The sequence below is a fragment of the Schistocerca nitens genome, chromosome 5 (genome assembly GCF_023898315.1).
Source record: "Schistocerca nitens isolate TAMUIC-IGC-003100 chromosome 5, iqSchNite1.1, whole genome shotgun sequence".
NCBI lineage: Eukaryota > Metazoa > Arthropoda > Insecta > Orthoptera > Acrididae > Schistocerca > Schistocerca nitens.
In genome coordinates, this window is record NC_064618.1 from 97,469,379 (window position 1) to 97,486,768 (window position 17,390).

The 17,390-nt window shown below is 46.8% G+C and overlaps 1 protein-coding gene across 8 annotated transcripts in view; it reads left to right on the plus strand.

The window, feature by feature from the left end:
* The window catches only part of LOC126259903 (adipokinetic hormone/corazonin-related peptide receptor variant I), a 1,084,372-nt gene that overhangs the window by 1,005,013 nt on the left and 61,969 nt on the right, over positions 1-17,390 (plus strand). For 4 of the 8 annotated variants that reach the window (XM_049956985.1, XM_049956989.1, XM_049956991.1 and 1 more), the window contains 2 exons: positions 12,233-12,359; positions 15,665-15,837. In XM_049956985.1, coding sequence (XP_049812942.1) covers positions 12,233-12,359; positions 15,665-15,837 — 300 coding nt within the window. The remainder of the gene's footprint in view (positions 1-12,232; positions 12,360-15,664; positions 15,838-17,390) is intronic. The other 4 variants (XR_007546573.1, XM_049956990.1, XM_049956992.1 and 1 more) reach the window with 2 other exon arrangements.

Genomic DNA, 17,390 nt, shown 5'->3' on the forward strand with positions numbered 1-17,390 from the left:
TACTGCACAAGCCACCGTACGGTGCGTGGCGGAGCGTACCCTGTACCACTACTTGTCATTGCTTTTCCTGTTCCACTCGCAAACGGAGCGAGGGAAAAACGACTGCTATATACCTCCGTACGAGCCCTAATTTCTCGTATGCTATGTTCGCGGTCCTTGCGTGCAATATATTTTGGCGGTAGCAGAATCGTTCGGCAGTCAGCTTCAAATGCAGTTGTCTAACTTTTCTCAATAGTGTTTTTCGAAAAGAACGTCGCCTTCCCTCCAAGGATTCCCATTTGAGTTCCCAAAGCATCCCCGTAACAGTGATGTGTTTTTTGAGCCTACCGGTAACAAATCTAGCAGCCAGCCTCTGAACTGCTTCGATGGCTTCCATCAATCCGGCCTGATAAGGATCCTACACACACGAGCAGTATTCAAGAATACACTCCTGGAAATTGAAATAAGAACACCGTGAATTCATTGTCCCAGGAAGAGGAAACTTTATTGACACATTCCTGGGGTCAGATACATCACATGATCACACTGACAGAACCACAGGCACATAGACACAGGCAACAGAGCATGCACAATGTCGGCACTAGTACAGTGTATATTCACCTTTCGCAGCAATGCAGGCTGCTATTCTCCCATGGAGACGATCGTAGAGATGCTGGATGTAGTCCTGTGGAACGGCTTGCCATGCCATTTCCACCTGGCGCCTCAGTTGGACCAGCGTTCGTGCTGGACGTGCAGACCGCGTGAGACGACGCTTCATCCAGTCCCAAACATGCTCAATGGGGGACAGATCCGGAGATCTTGCTGGCCAGGGTAGTTGACTTACACCTTCTAGAGCACGTTGGGTGGCACGGGATACATGCGGACGTGCATTGTCCTGTTGGAACAGCAAGTTCCCTTGCTGGTCTAGGAATGGTAGAACGATGGGTTCGATGACGGTTTGGATGTACCGTGCACTATTCAGTGTCCCCTCGACGATCACCAGTGGTGTACGGCCAGTGTAGGAGATCGCTCCCCACACCATGATGCCGGGTGTTGGCCCTGTGTGCCTCGGTCGTATGCAGTGCTGATTGTGGCGCTCACCTGCACGGCGCCAAACACGCATACGACCATCATTGGCACCAAGGCAGAAGCGACTCTCATCGCTGAAGACGACACGTCTCCATTCGTCCCTCCATTCACGCCTGTCGCGACACCACTGGAGGCGGGCTGCACGATGTTGGGGCGTGAGCGGAAGACGGCCTAACGGTGTGCGGGACCGTAGCCCAGCTTCATGGAGACGGTTGCGAATGGTCCTCGCCGATACCCCAGGAGCAACAGTGTCCCTAATTTGCTGGGAAGTGGCGGTGCGGTCCCCTACGGCACTGCGTAGGATCCTTCGGTCTTGGCGTGCATCCGTGCGTCGCTGCGGTCCGGTCCCAGGTCGACGGGCACGTGCACCTTCCGCCGACCACTGGCGACAACATCGATGTACTGTGGAGACCTCACGCCCCACGTGTTGAGCAATTCGGCGGTACGTCCACCCGGCCTCCCGCATGCCCACTATACGCCCTCGCTCAAAGTCCGTCAACTGCACATACGGTTCACGTCCACGCTGTCGCGGCATGCTACCAGTGTTAAAGACTGCGATGTAGCTCCGTATGCCACGGCAAACTGGCTGACACTGACGGCGGCGGTGCACAAATGCTGCGCAGCTAGCGCCATTCGACGGCCAACACCGCGGTTCCTGGTGTGTCCGCTGTGCCGTGCGTGTGATCATTGCTTGTACAGCCCTCTCGCAGTGTCCGGAGCAAGTATGGTGGGTGTGACACACCGGTGTCAGTGTGTTCTTTTTTCCATTTCCAGGAGTGTAGGTCGCACCATAGTCCTATATGCGGTCTCCTTTACATGTCAACCACACTTTCCTAAACTTCTCCCAATAAACCGAACTCTACCATTCACCTTTCGTACCACAGTTCTCACATGCTCGTTCCACCTCATATCGCTTTGCAGCGTCATGCACAGATCTTGAAACGAATTGACTGTGTTAAGCAGGATGCTAGTAACGATGTACCCGAACATTACCGGTTTGATCTTCCTACCATCCGCATTGCCTTACATTTTTCCGTATTTAGGGCTAGCTGCCATCCATCACACCAACTGGAAATGTTGTCTAAGTCGTTCCTACAGTCACTCAACTTGCACACCTTACCGTACACCACGACATCACCAGCAAACAACCGCAGATCGCTGCCCACCCTGTCGACCAAATCATTTACATACATACGGAACAACAGTGGTCCTGTCACACTTCCCTGGGGCACTCGTATCGATACACTTGTCTCTGATGAACACTTGCCGTCGAGAGCAACATATTGGATTCTATTGTTTAACAAGTCTTTGAGATACACATATTGTAGTGGACTGACAAGGCAGCCAGTCCACAGTGACGGGTAGCCGAAAGGGCACACGTACACACACGCCGACTGGCGCGAAGTCTGGAACAGGATTCGTAATGAATGCAATAAAGAAAAGAACGTAGCTATGGAATATACTTAACTTGTAATCCTTATTTGTATACAGCATTCTTGATGATACAAGTGAGACTGTCTTGAGATACATGCAATGGTACAAATGGCGCCTTGCTAGGTCGTAGTCATGGACTTAGCTGAAGGCTATTCTAACTGTCTCTCGGCAAATGAGAGAAAGGCTTCGTCAGTGTAGTCGCTAGCAACGTCGTCGTACAACTGGGGCGAGTGCTAGTACGTCTCTCGAGACCTGCCTTGTGGTGGCGCTCGGTCTGCGATCCTGACAGTGGCGACACGCGGGTCCGACATGTACTAATGGACCACGGCCGATTTAAGCTACCACCTAGCAAGTGTGGTGTCTGGCGGTGACAGCACACATATATCTGTCAACTTATTCCACACGCTCGTACCTTTGTTAACAGCCTGCAGTGCGGCACCATGTCAAATGCTTTCCGGAACTCTAGAAATATGGAATCTGCCTGTTGCCCTTCATCCATAGCTCTCACTGTATCATGTGAGAAAAGGGCAAGCAGAGTTTCGCGTAAACGATATTTTCTAAAAGCATGCTGATTCGTGGACATAAGCTTCTCAGACTGAAGAAAGTTTATTACGTTCGAACTGAGAATATGTTGAAGGATTCTGCAGCAAACAGAAGTTGGGGGTATTGGTCTGTAAATTTTCGGGTCCATTCTTTCATCTCTCTTATATACAGGAGTCACCTGCTCTTTTCTTCAGTCCCTTATTGTCGATAAATGCTAGCTATTGATTGGCGACTCCATAGAGTGCTGTGTGCACAACGACCATATACGTGAAATTAGAAGAAAGGTCAGCGGTGGCCGTAATATTGATGGTTTATTGACAGCAAAATCGATTTTGAATCACTTAGTGATCATCTTCAGTTCTGTGGTGTACAAATTAAACTCATAGGCACTGCTGTCAAGTTATTATCAGTAACCAACATAGAGCTATTGTGATCGTTTCATAGCTTTGGTTACTGATAATAACTTGACACCAGTGCCTACGAGTTTAATTTGTACACCACAGCACTGAAGATGTTCACTATGTGATTGAAAATCGATTTTTCTGTCAATAAACCATCAATAATACGGTCAACGCTGACCTTCTTCCTAAATGCAAGCTTGTTAATGCGTCAGTGCCGTAGTGTGTTCAGTGCCTATGACGCAATCCTGCAAAACCCTGGGGTGTTCCAACGAATGTGTAATTCTATGAAATGTAGAGGGCTGCATTTCAGTGGATGGCGGTCACATCGAACATATGTTGTGAGAAGCAGGGCAGAGACATGGAGGTCATTAGCAATAGTGGTAGCACACAATAAGTCCAAAATGTGAAGTTTGCAACCAATGTTTATGCAAACTGTTTTCTTCCCCTGTTGCATATTACATCCTCTGTAGATATTGGAACCCTTTCTACGGACACCCTGTATACGATATGGTTAGCTGTAAAACATATAAAAAGGAGGAAACATTGTCACGTTAATTTTACTTATTTAAAACTTCTTTGTTTTACAAAACCTCTTTCAAATGTTAGCATTCATAACGTGATCATCGCCTACTTTTTTAAATGCACATGTCTTTAGCACAAATATACACGTCAATGAATGGGCAAACTCGTGAAAAAGCTACAAACAGTTGTTAATGCGAAAAGACAGGTTCTGGTAGAAACGTCTGACTTTGTGCTTCATTAATGGCCATAGCGAAGGCTACTTTTGTTGGTAATCGATTTATCATTTTGAAACGCTTGCTTGGATCAGAAGGTGTGAGGTTAGTGCTTGGTATCAGCACACTTTTATCGCAGTCGGTGTGCTCAGCAGTGATGATGTACACTCCTGGAAATGGAAAAAAGAACACATTGACACCGGTGTGTCAGACCCACCATACTTGCTCCGGACACTGCGAGAGGGCTGTACAAGCAATGATCACACGCACGGCACAGCGGACACACCAGGAACCGCGGTGTTGGCCGTCGAATGGCGCTAGCTGCGCAGCATTTGTGCACCGCCGCCGTCAGTGTCAGCCAGTTTGCCGTGGCATACGGCGCTCCATCGCAGTCTTTAACACTGGTAGCATGCCGCGACAGCGTGGACGTGAACCGTATGTGCAGTTGACGGACTTTGAGCGAGGGCGTATAGTGGGCATGCTGGAGGCCGGGTGGACGTACCGCCGAATTGCTCAACACGTGGGGCGTGAGGTCTCCACAGTACATCGATGTTGTCGCCAGTGGTCGGCGGAAGGTGCACGTGCCCGTCGACCTGGGACCGGACCGCAGCGACGCACGGATGCACGCCAAGACCGTAGGATCCTACACAGTGCCGTAGGGGACCGCACCGCCACTTCCCAGCAAATTAAGGACACTGTTGCTCCTGGGGTATCGGCGAGGACCATTCGCAACCGTCTCCATGAAGCTGGGCTACGGTCCCGCACACCGTTAGGCCGTCTTCCGCTCACGCCCCAACATCGTGCAGCCCGCCTCCAGTGGTGTCGCGACAGGCGTGAATGGAGGGACGAATGGAGACGTGTCGTCTTCAGCGATGAGAGTCGCTTCTGCCTTGGTGCCAATGATGGTCGTATGCGTGTTTGGCGCCGTGCAGGTGAGCGCCACAATCAGCACTGCATACGACCGAGGCACACAGGGCCAACACCCGGCATCATGGTGTGGGGAGCGATCTCCTACACTGGCCGTACACCACTGGTGATCGTCGAGGGGACACTGAATAGTGCACGGTACATCCAAACCGTCATCGAACCCATCGTTCTACCATTCCTAGACCGGCAAGGGAACTTGCTGTTCCAACAGGACAATGCACGTCCGCATGTATCCCGTGCCACCCAACGTGCTCTAGAAGGTGTAAGTCAACTACCCTGGCCAGCAAGATCTCCGGATCTGTCCCCCATTGAGCATGTTTGGGACTGGATGAAGCGTCGTCTCACGCGGTCTGCACGTCCAGCACGAACGCTGGTCCAACTGAGGCGCCAGGTGGAAATGGCATGGCAAGCCGTTCCACAGGACTACATCCAGCATCTCTACGATCGTCTCCATGGGAGAATAGCAGCCTGCATTGCTGCGAAAGGTGGATATACACTGTACTAGTGCCGACATTGTGCATGCTCTGTTGCCTGTGTCTATGTGCCTGTGGTTCTGTCAGTGTGATCATGTGATGTATCTGACCCCAGGAATGTGTCAATAAAGTTTCCCCTTCCTGGGACAATGAATTCACGGTGTTCTTATTTCAATTTCCAGGAGTGTATTTGCCTAAGTGAGCTACTAGTAATCTTACACCACTAATTAATCCCTGATTAACGTTTATGGTTTATAATGAACGTAATAATAGTATTCTTTAAACCAACTAATGCGACGGTAAACTGGACGGGTGTAAAGAGTTCAAATATTATACAGCGTATGATTGGACGTTGTTTATTTCTTCAAATTGGACAGGACCATAATTGAGGTAAACCTTTGCCCCTCCAGGTAACCAATTGGAAATGAGATACTCATTAGTTGTTGTGCGATCATCATTTTTTGGGCACAGAATCGACGTAGAATACAATTGCGAAACAATTTGCTCATTGATTTCTGTGGCATGTGTGCGTGTTGTGTCCTGCGGCATCGTGGTAACATGAAACACAGAGGAAAAAAGTCAGCAGACATTTGACAGTTTTTGGTTTTTTATGATCTGTTAAGAAAAATGAGTAACCAATAAATGAATCGGTGAATGTTCAACGGGCAGTAGTCCACTGAGACCAACTTTCAGTAAAACGATCACAACTGTCCCATTCGAGTAAAACTGAAGTGATATCAGGTGTTCACCAGGGAAGCGTCCTGGGACCTCTGCTGTTCCTGGTCTATATAAATGACCTGGGTGACAATCTGAGTAGTTCTCTTAGGTTGTTCGCAGCTGATGCTGTAATTTACCGTCTAGTAAGGTCATCCGAAGACTAGTATCAGTTGCAAAACGATTTAGAAAAGATTGCTGTATGGTGTGGCAGGTGGCAGTTGACGCTAAATAACGAAAAGTGTGAGGTGATCCACATGAGTTCCAAAAGAAATCCGTTGGAATTCGATTACTCGATAAATAGTACAATTCTCAAGGCTGTCAATTCAACTAAGTACCTGGGTGTTAAAATTACGAACAACTTCAGTTGGAAAGACCACATAGATAATATTGTGGGGAAGGCGAGCCACAGGTTGCGTTTCATTGGAAGTACACTTAGAAGATGCAACAAGTCCACTAAAGAGACAGCTTATACTACACTCGTTCGTCCTCTGTTAGAATATTACTGCGCGGTGTGGGATCCTTACCAGGTGGGATTGACGGAGGACATCGAAAGGGTGCAAAAAAAGGGCAGGTCGTTTTGTATTATCACGTAATAGGGGAGAGAGTGTGGCAGATATGATACGCGAATTGGGATGGAAGTCATTAAAGCAAAGACGTTTTCCGTCGCGGCGAGATCTATTTACGAAATTTCAGTCACCAACTTTCTCTTCCGAATGCGAACATATTTTGTTGAGCCCAACCTACATAGGTAGGAATGATCATCAAAATAAAATAAGAGAAATCAGAGCTCGAACAGAAAGGTTTAGGTGTTCGTTTTTCCCGCGCGCTGTTCGGGAGTGGAATGGTAGAGAGATAGTATGATTGTGGTTCGATGAACCCTCTGCCAAGCACTTAAATGTGAATTGCAGAGTAGTCATGTAGATGTAGATTCCGAAATTAGTACCAAATTGTTCAACTGGGCGGTATGTATCTGTGGAACCAGCGTTCAGAGATATACTTGATGAGTAAACATAATTTTAATTCAGGTTCTCTATTTTAGAGACGTTTTTAAAGACTACCGCCCTTTTAACATGTCACGAAGAAATAAAATCAATTTTCTCTGATTTTTCCGATGAATTATGGGAAAGAAAATGTGTTTGTAACAAACCAACATTGTTTAAGTGAAATGTCGTGTGACAAGACAATTGAAAGTATGAGACACCTCAGGACAAATCAAAAACGTCCAAGAAACAGCATCATTGTTTAATCTGAAGGCGATTTCCTCAGACAGTTCTCTGACTTCCTCTGGGATGTTCCCCAGGAAAGTTTTAAATCTTGAAGTTTTATTGGGTTTATCGGGACTTTTACAGTGGGATATGCTGACGGTGTGGTCGCTGGGGGTCTTTTTGGTGAGGATGAAGGTGTGTTTTCCCTCTGAATTTCTGGATTCGCGAGCTTCACCAACAGCTTTTGAGTCAGATATGTACACGAAATGGCAAAATTCGCGAGATTGAAAATTTAACTTACGCAGATCTCGCGGCTTCTTCCGCGTTTTCACAGAAATACTGCGTTTTTTGTTCTAGTGTGACAACCAGTTTCCCTATGCATAATCTTTCATGATCGAAGAGTCGTGAACCTCGGTGACCAAGAATTGCACTGATTGTCTGCTGCTCAAAATCAGTTTAATCACTTCGCGAAGTGGAAAAATTCTGTCACTCTTCTTCATTTTTCTCTTCACAGTGGAGAAACCTCGATCACAGGGGAGAAAACTGTGGCCTTGGGCAGGGAGCAATTGAAAGATTTTTTAAACCGATTCGTGTTTGACAAATCAGGAAGGAGACGAACCAATTCATTGTTTTTGCTTTGCCCGAAATAGTTTTCTAAAGACAGACGACGTTCAGTGAAGTTTTGGGGAATGTGATCAATAAAGTGCATCAAGAAGGAGCATACTTCATTTGGGGATGTTTTAGCTGTTCCCTCTCATGTTGAAGGGGTCATTGTCCGCACTACTGCCCTTTTAGCTTGCTAAACTTGGAAACTCGTATTTTTTCCCCTTTATTGTTATTTCACCCCCGTCGCCCTATTGTGGTTGGGGGGGGGGGGGGCTGGCAGTGGTACATATAACCCGCTCTAGAACTTAACACTAACTTAGAATAAATAATATAATTCTGTCACCATGAATTGTTTAAAAACAGTGATAAGACGTGGATGGACAGCGCAGTTAAAGACATTTGAGAAACACTTGAACACTAGGCGCTTGGAAAAACACTGGAGAAGCTCTGAACACAACAAAAGATACACTGACCATTAAAAGCGGAGCACCGTGCACTTTCTCCATAGCTGGAACAGGCCCTGCCCTGGGACGCTGAATTGTAGATGAAAAGAAGGTTGGGTATGTAGGGAGATAGGGAAGTGGTGGAGGTGAGGACAGCGAACTGGAAAGACGTGGCGACAAGACGGGGTTGGCTGTGGGGTCAAGTAGAGATGGGCAGCTGGTATTGGAAATTGTAGACTGGAGAGTAGAATGGGGTGAGGTGGCGGTAGGGAAGGGGAAAAGGATGAGGTGAGGTAGGAGGAGAGGAAGAGGAGATAGCTCTGAGTTGGATGGGGGGCAGTGGATAGGGTAGGATGGATTTAGAGTTGGTAGGTCTGGGAGAGGGAGATGGTTGAAATTTATTTTGGAGAAGATATGGTGGTGTGCAGGTGAAGTGTAGGTGGGATGAGTAAGTAGAGTCGTGACAGTGCACTTGGATTGGAAAGGGGAGGGTCAAGGTAAAATTGTTAGAATCAAGTTTACATATGGTGTAGGTTATTTAGAGGTGTTCAGTGTGAGTGAGGAGAGGTGGGAATTTGATGCATTGGTAAAGAATCCCTGTGGGGTAAGGTAAATGGATGGATAAAGAGAGATGGAGAGCATGGCATTCAAGGATCTCGATGGATATATAGAACTTTGGAGAGGCAGAGATCCATGCAACACTTGCATCGCAAAAGATGGGATGGACTGCGGATTTGTAGATGCGAATGACAGTGGAGGGGTGGAGCCCTCCCCCCTCCCCCCAATGTTAGTACTTTTAGTCTATTGTGGACTTTCTTTTGGATGGATAGTAAATGAGTTTTCCATGTTAGTTGTCGGTCGAAGTTTAGTCCAAGGTCTTTTAGCATGCTAGTTAGCTGGATGAGATGGTCATAAATGGTGAGGTATAAGTCGTGGAGACAGAAGGTGTGTGTAGTGCATCCTATAATTATCACCTGAGTTTTGGAGGAGTTAATGTTAAGGAGCAGTTGGTTACACCAGGAAGTAAACTGATTGATGTGGATTTGGAGGAGTCGTTGGAATGTCTGGACTGTAGGAAAGAGGGTGATGGAAGTGGTGTCACCAGCATACTGAAGGAGGTGGGTGGGAGGAGGTGGTTGTGGTACATTGCCAGTGTATGAGAGATAATGGAGAGGGGAGAGAACGGAACCTTGTTGTACTCCTGCAGTGGGGTGGAGGATATGGGAATTGGTATTGTTAACAATGACATACGATGGACGATTGGAGATGAAGGACGCAAAAGGGGGAAATAGTTGATTGGAAGTGTGTAAGACTGGAGTTTGAAGAGGAGACTAGAATGTCATGCATTCTCAAAGTCAAGGGAGAAAAAGATATTGGCTTCACGACTGTTGAGCTGTTGGGATAGGAGTTGGGTGAGATTCAGGTGTTGATCATCAGCAGAGAAGGACGGAAGCCACACTGGGAGATAGGAAGCGGATGGTGTTGGTGCAGATAGTGGTGGATGCATCAGGAGAGGTTGGATTCAAAGACCTTGCTAGACACTGATGTGAGGCAGATTGGGGTAGAGGGAGTATGAGGAAGTATCAGTGAGGTGTTTGTTTGGTTTGAGGAATAGTAGGAGTCTGGAGGTTTCCACAGATCAGGATAGTAACCTGTGGAGAGGATAGTGGTATATAGGGTTGCAAGTGTATGAAAAAGGAGGTAGGGAATTCTTTTAGGTGACGGTAGGTAATACAATCATGATCAGGATATGTGTTGCGTTTCCTGTGTAGTACTTTTTTATGTCCTGTGCTTTGATTGAGTGTTTAATTCTTTTTCTAGCATGTTGTTCAAGTACTGGAAGCTGGAATCCAAGGTTGGGACTGTGGTATATGTGCATTTGTGGACAGTATGGAATTAGTAGTAGTCTAAGTGAGGGCTTGTCAGAGAAGATGTCAGAGAGATAGGATGCAAAGTGACTGGTTTTCTTCAGGTCATAAGGTGAGGGACGGTTGTGAAGGATCGGGTTGTGGGAGATGGGATGGATACCAGATAAGTCAGTGGAATGCTTTCCAGTACTAGGAAGAACTAATGGGTGTGTAACATTGGGACTGGTGCCTGTCTGGTATAGTTGCAGTGCTTTTTTGGCATAGAGTAATCTATAGTGGTTGGTTGGTTGGTTGGTTTGGGGAAGGAGACCAGACAGCGTGGTCATCGGTCTCATAGGATTAGGAAAGGACGGGGAAGGAAGTCGGCCGTGCCCTTTCAGAGGAACCATCCCGGCATTTGCCTGGAGTGATTTAGGGAAATCACGGAAAACCTAAATCAGGATGGCCGGACGCGGGATTGAACCGTCGTCCTCCCGAATGCGAGTCCAGTGTCGAACCACTGCACCACCTCGCTCGGTAATCTATAGTGTGCTGCTGTATTTGCCAGTGGTGTGTGAGTGTTTTCTGGTCACGAGTCTGAAGGAAGGAGTGATATAAGTGATGGGGCTCACAGAGAAGGAGCACAGCTTGTGGTGGGAGAGTGGAGTGATGAGGATACATGGCTTTAGTAGGAATATGAGCAGAGGTAGCATCTGACAAGGACTGTTGCAGGAAGGCTGTAGTATGAGGTGTATCATCAGGTTGCTGGAAAGTTAGGGGGTGGCTCCCAATCTATCTATGGATTCCTGGTAGGCATTCCAGTTGGGATGGGAATAGTTGTGGACAACCTTTGGATGGAATTGGGATAGGGTGCATGGGTGTCAGATATGGTGAGGAGGACTGATAGATGGTAAGTTCCATTTGGATCAAGGACTTATTCAGTGAGGCATCCAAGGAGGTTGGGAGATGCTAGGAGGACATTTGGGATGCTGTTGCTTTCAGGATGGGAGTGCTGTGGGATGGGGGGAGTGTCATCGTGGAAGGATTCAGTAAACTGATGCCACCACCAGAGTTCTGCAGGGGATCTACCATGAATGTTGAGGTCAGTGGTAGTAATATAGGTTGAGGATACAGGGAGGTGCATGGATGGTGTCATGTGGTTGTGCAACATTTCGTTAATAATGAAGATGTCAATGTTGTACTGGGATAGGGTATGCCTAAAAAGGGGATTGTCGGTGAGTAGAGAGTAGATGTTGCCATATAGGATGCAGTAGTGCTTCGCACTGTAGTGAGAGGCCGGGAATCAGGATGTGCAGGCTAGTTGTGGAGAGGTTTATATAAGGGTTTCAAGGCAGGTGAAGATGAAATAGACCTAGTGGACCTGGTTGTGGGAGTATGTGACTTAGATGTTCAGGCAACGAGGGAGATTTGCTGAAGGGTGGGGTGTCGTTGGAAGGGGTGGATATTTTGGAGGACAATGGTAAGGAAATGGTTGATGTCTTCAGCAGTGGGGGTGGACTGAGGGTGTTGTTGGGATGGACAGGATGGTCAATAAGGTGGACAGGTACAGTTAATTCATGTTTGACGGGTGGGTGTCTGGCCTTGCACTTGGCGGAGTAAGTAGGGTGTGCATCATTGCAGATGTTGCAAGTAAGGGGGTCGGGGAGGGATGAGGAGACCTAGGTTGAGACAGTGGCTGTTATTTAATTCTGTTATTGCAGGCTTATTTGCAGCTTACATGTATTTCATATCAGCGAAGTGTGTCTTCTTCATCTTCTTGTTCTTTTTTTGTTAAAGGGTGAATGATTCAAACTGTGTTCTGTTTTTTGAACAGCAGACAGGTTCCGGCGCTCGAGTCTGGGGTTCCTGGGTCGAGCTCGCATCAGGACCCTCAAGATGACCATCATCATCGTGGTGGTCTTTTTCATCTGCTGGACTCCATACTACATCATGTGCTTATGGTGAGCCTCTTAGGTAGCTACTCTCAGGCTGTGAAAACCATCAATGGCCCAATTTCAACTTAACGGCCTTTAGACGGTTTATTGTAGATTGCACTTTTCTTGCTCCTAGCACAATATGACATTTCTCTAATTGTTGTAGCAATGACTGTATGAACGTCGTTTGTGTCCATTGTATTTTAATTTTAAATGTGATATACAAAGGCGGTTGTTATCCGGATACGCAACGCGACATACTTGTCACAATGTAACTCTTGCATCAGGCAATTTCGCTACTGAGACAAAACACACTGTGTATCTGTAGGCCAGCCAGCTACTCTTTCCATTTTGAGTCGGGAGTGCGTAGAATCCGTAAGGATAGAAACAGATATATTTCTGTTGCCTCTGCCACAAACTACAGGTAAAATATTTTTATAAAAAAGTAAGAACAAATTAATATTTTTGTCTTAGAATATTGTTTTACAAAATATTGCTAATTTGTGAAGCCATAACAAGATTTACAGTTTTGTCCTTCATGGCTTCTTGGGGAAAATGGATCCAAGGTGCATGTTGGGTGTTCATTTTGTACTGATGCACCGTCTTTGCAAAAAAATTTATAGGTTTCTAAACAAATTTTGTAAAATTATTTGACATAGTGGGCACAGAAGTCATAATTTTGTTAAATGAAGGCTATGTTTCTCTCCTTAGTCTGTATGTTTATTAAGCCCTATTCTTAGTTACACAACTACTTTCAGATTAAAGAGAGCAGTGATCTCCAGCACATATTGGAACCGCTTGTCGGTGAAAAAAAAATTGTGATCTAGACGGTGAACACAAGTATAGCGCTTCCTAAGACATGGCGTCAGTTATACTTTCAGATTAAAGAGCCATTTTGGAGTGTTTACTGAGAGTGTCATAAACACCCTGTGCTACCGATCGTGATGGGTTTCAAAATTTACGTATTTACAATTGGAATTTCTTCAGTTGATACTTCTCATGTTGCGACTGTAGCTTTTAAATACTTTAAAGTAAATAAGTAATCATTTTGCATACTGTCCTGTAACCGTATCTCTTGGTTTTGAAAAAATCATGTTTGCGCCAGCAGTTGTTCTGTTGTAGGCTTATGTTTATTCTCTACCACTTTCAGTTAATACACTCCTGGAAATTGAAATAAGAACACCGTGAATTCATTGTCCCAGGAAGTAGAAACTTTATTGACACATTTCTGGGGTCAGATACATCACATGATCACACTGACAGAACCACAGGCACATAGACACAGGCAACAGAGCATGCACAATGTCGGCACTAGTACAGTGTATATCCACCTTTCGCAGCAATGCAGGCTGCTATTCTCCCATGGAGACGATCATAGAGATGCTGGATGTAGTCCTGTGGAACGGCTTGCCATGCCATTTCCACCTGGCACCTCAGTTGGACCAGCGTTCGTGCTGGACGTGCAGACCGCGTGAGACGACGCTTCATCCAGTCCCAAACATGCTCAATGGGGGACAGATCCGGAGATCTTGCTGGCCAGGGTAGTTGACTTACACCTTCTAGAGCACGTTGGGTGGCACGGGATACATGCGGACGTGCATTGTCCTGTTGGAACAGCAAGTTCACTTGCCGGTCTAGGAATGGTAGAACGATGGGTTCGATGACGGTTTGGATGTACCGTGCACTATTCAGTGTCCCCTCGACGATCACCAGTGGTGTACGGTCAGTGTAGGAGATCGCTCCCCACACCATGATGCCGGGTGTTGGCCCTGTGTGCCTCGGTCGTATGCAGTCCTGACTGTGGCGCTCACCTGCACGGCGCCAAACACGCATACGACCATCATTGGCACCAAGGCAGAAGCGACTCTCATCGCTGAAGACGACACGTCTCCATTCGTCCCTCCATTCACACCTGTCGCGACACCACTGGAGGCGGGCTGCACGATGTTGGGGCGTGAGCGGAAGACGGCCTAACGGTGTGCGGAACCGTAGCCCAGCTTCATGGAGACGGTTGCGAATGGTCCTCGCCGATACCCCAGGAGCAACAGTGTCCCTAATTTGCTGGGAAGTGGCGGTGCGGTCCCCTACGGCACTGCGTAGGATCCTACGGTCTTGGCGTGCATCCGTGCGTCGCTGCGGTCCGGTCCCAGGTCGACGGGCACGTGCACCTTCCGCCGACCACTGGCGACAACATCGATGTACTGTGGAGACCTCACGCCCCACGTGTTGAGCAATTCGGCGGTACGTCCACCCGGCCTCCCGCATGCCCACTATACGCCCTCGCTCAAAGTCCGTCAACTGCACATACGGTTCACGTCCACGCTGTCGCGGCATGCTACCAGTGTTAAAGACTGCGATGGAGCGCCGTATGCCACGGCAAACTGGCTGACACTGACGGCGGCGGTGCACAAATGCTGCGCAGCTAGCGCCATTCGACGGCCAACACCGCGGTTCCTGGTGTGTCCGCTGTGCCGTGCGTGTGATCATTGCTTGTACAGCCCTCTCGCAGTGTCCGGAGCAAGTATGGTGGGTCTGACACACCGGTGTCAATGTGTTCTTTTTTCCATTTCCAGGAGTGTACAACCGCCTTCGCAGAAGGTGTACCCTTTTTTTGGCCTGTGAAGGTGGTTGTAATAACTGAAACCGGCAGATAATAAACGTACAATTGTACAGCTCATGGCCGAAATACTCTTTTTTCGAAATATTTAACAGCCGTAGACAGTTACCTACGGAAAGGTTTATATGTCTTTGTCGTGCAGTTTTACTTCGTTAACCCAAAATTTTGGGAAACAGCTTGTTTGGAAAAATTGCATCTTTTTTAGAGTTCAGAACCCAGCACACAGAATAAATATGCGTGGCCATAGCTAAGAAACTAGCTGTCGAGTTTTCCGTCAACAAAAACTTGCTTTGAAAGTATAAAACTACGTATCGTAGACGGCTTAATATTTGTTTTTGTTAAACAGTAGATCATCGGGCAGTAAAACAATTTGACCTTACTACTATGTTGCACTCACATGTACCTCTGATTCATGGGTTCGGCCAGTGAGGAATACATAGACATAGAGAAGAGTGTTGTAAACTAGACTGCACTGCATGCCGTCTCTTAGTTGTGACAGACATTACCTCTCAGCGTGAATCACAGTAAAGATCCGCAAAAGTGAAATAATAATAGCTTTTCTCAGTGTTCCTTTTGTGGAATAAAGTATTCTTTGATAACAACACGTAACTGGTACATACTTTTTGGGTTGTGTGTGTGTGTGTGTGTGTGTGTGTGTTCGCGCCCTTCGTTACATAAGTCGTCAGAGCACTGAATCAGTTTTCACTTGTTGCAGGTGGTGGTTTGACAAAGACTCTGCAATGAAGATAGATTTCCGCCTGCAGAAGGGATTGTTCATTTTCGCCAGCACCAATTCGTGCATGAACCCCATTGTGTACGGAGTATTCAACATCCGAGCCCGACCAGACAGGGGGCAGGTGAGAAACCATAACACGCTCTCCTCAACAGGTGTGCATTCTTCGCGTGCCCATGGCACTTCTCTATAGTTTTTATTCTGCATATAGCTGCACTAGGCTACTTGTTTATTTGTCTGTAAGAACTGGGAAAGTCACATACTGACTGCGGCAGGCCGCAGACCGTGATGAGATCTTGGATCATAGACATTGGAACGTTGGTGTGGAAACTAGCTGCTCCGTGTTTTCCTTTACAGTCAGAGCTTGCTTCCCATAAAACTGTTATCGAATGATGTCAATCCTATCTGCAGACATTCTTCGGCTACAGTGTTGTTTAAAAGAGTCCATCGAAAATTCAGAACCATTTGTAATACAACAAGTAAGAATACAGGGTGTATCAAAAAGAATCATCCGATATCGTACGTCTGTATTTCTGAAACTAATGAACACATACAATGAATTTTGCTTTTTGATAGGGAAACTCAAATTTTTTTTTCATACCTGTTCATAGGTGCTCCGTACTCCCCCTTGAGATGCACGGTATATGTCAATGCGGTGCTCAAATTGTTCCCACACTGCAGCGAGCATGTCTTGAGTTACAGCTTCCACAGCTGCTGTTCATGCGATGTCTCAGTTCATTCACTGTTGTCAGTAACGGAGGCACATAAACAGAGTCTTTTGTAAACCCCCACGAGAAATACTCACACACAGTGAGGACCGGTGACCTTGGAGGCCAGTAATGTAAGGCTGAACCATTTGGTCCAGTGCGACCGACCGATCGTTCAGTAGCTGAGTTTTGTATGGTTTGATATGTTAGCGTTGACGCCACACACGCCAGACGGACATCGAGGGTATGTAGAACTGTCGAGCGGATTTCTGATGACTCCTTGTGAAACTATGGCGGATGCGTTGGACGTCTGTGTCGAGGACAGCCCGGCGATTTGCCTTTACACAAACAACCTGTTTCTCGGAATTCTTCCTGCCACCGTCTAATGCTCTGTCCTGTGGGAGGATCCACGCCATACCTAGTACGAAAGTCACGCTGAACAATTATTACTGACCCGCACTGCACAAAACTTTGTACACAAAACGTTTTCTGTTGTCCTGACACCATTTTTACTAAAACTGAAGTGGGCGCACACTGCTGTTAATAGCGGGAACCATGTAAAGCTCGAGAGTTTGCTCTTTCCAGTATCTCAAATAACATAATAGTTATGATTTTTTAAATCGGATGATTCTTTTTGATACATACTGTATTCGGAACAATGCCCGTGGCAACGCTCGTCTGGAGATGGTCTATTGTTGACTTTATCCTACCGTTGTTGAAGCTCGGTTAAACGCGTAACGTTGGCTAGCGTGTTGGGCAATATTAAACCGACGCAGTCCTTCCGTGTTCCGAATGAGAGCGAGTATTCGGGAACTATCTGAGCACCCGTATGCCCTCAGCTTCTTATTTCCTTCTTAATTTTTTTCTGAGAAATACCAATATTAACTGCAAATGATTAAAGATAGTGTTTTTTCGGTCAATGGTCGCGGCTACATTAGCAGTGCACTCTTTCTTCCCTCATAATAACTGCAGAGGACAAAGCCACGAAATGACTTCACTTA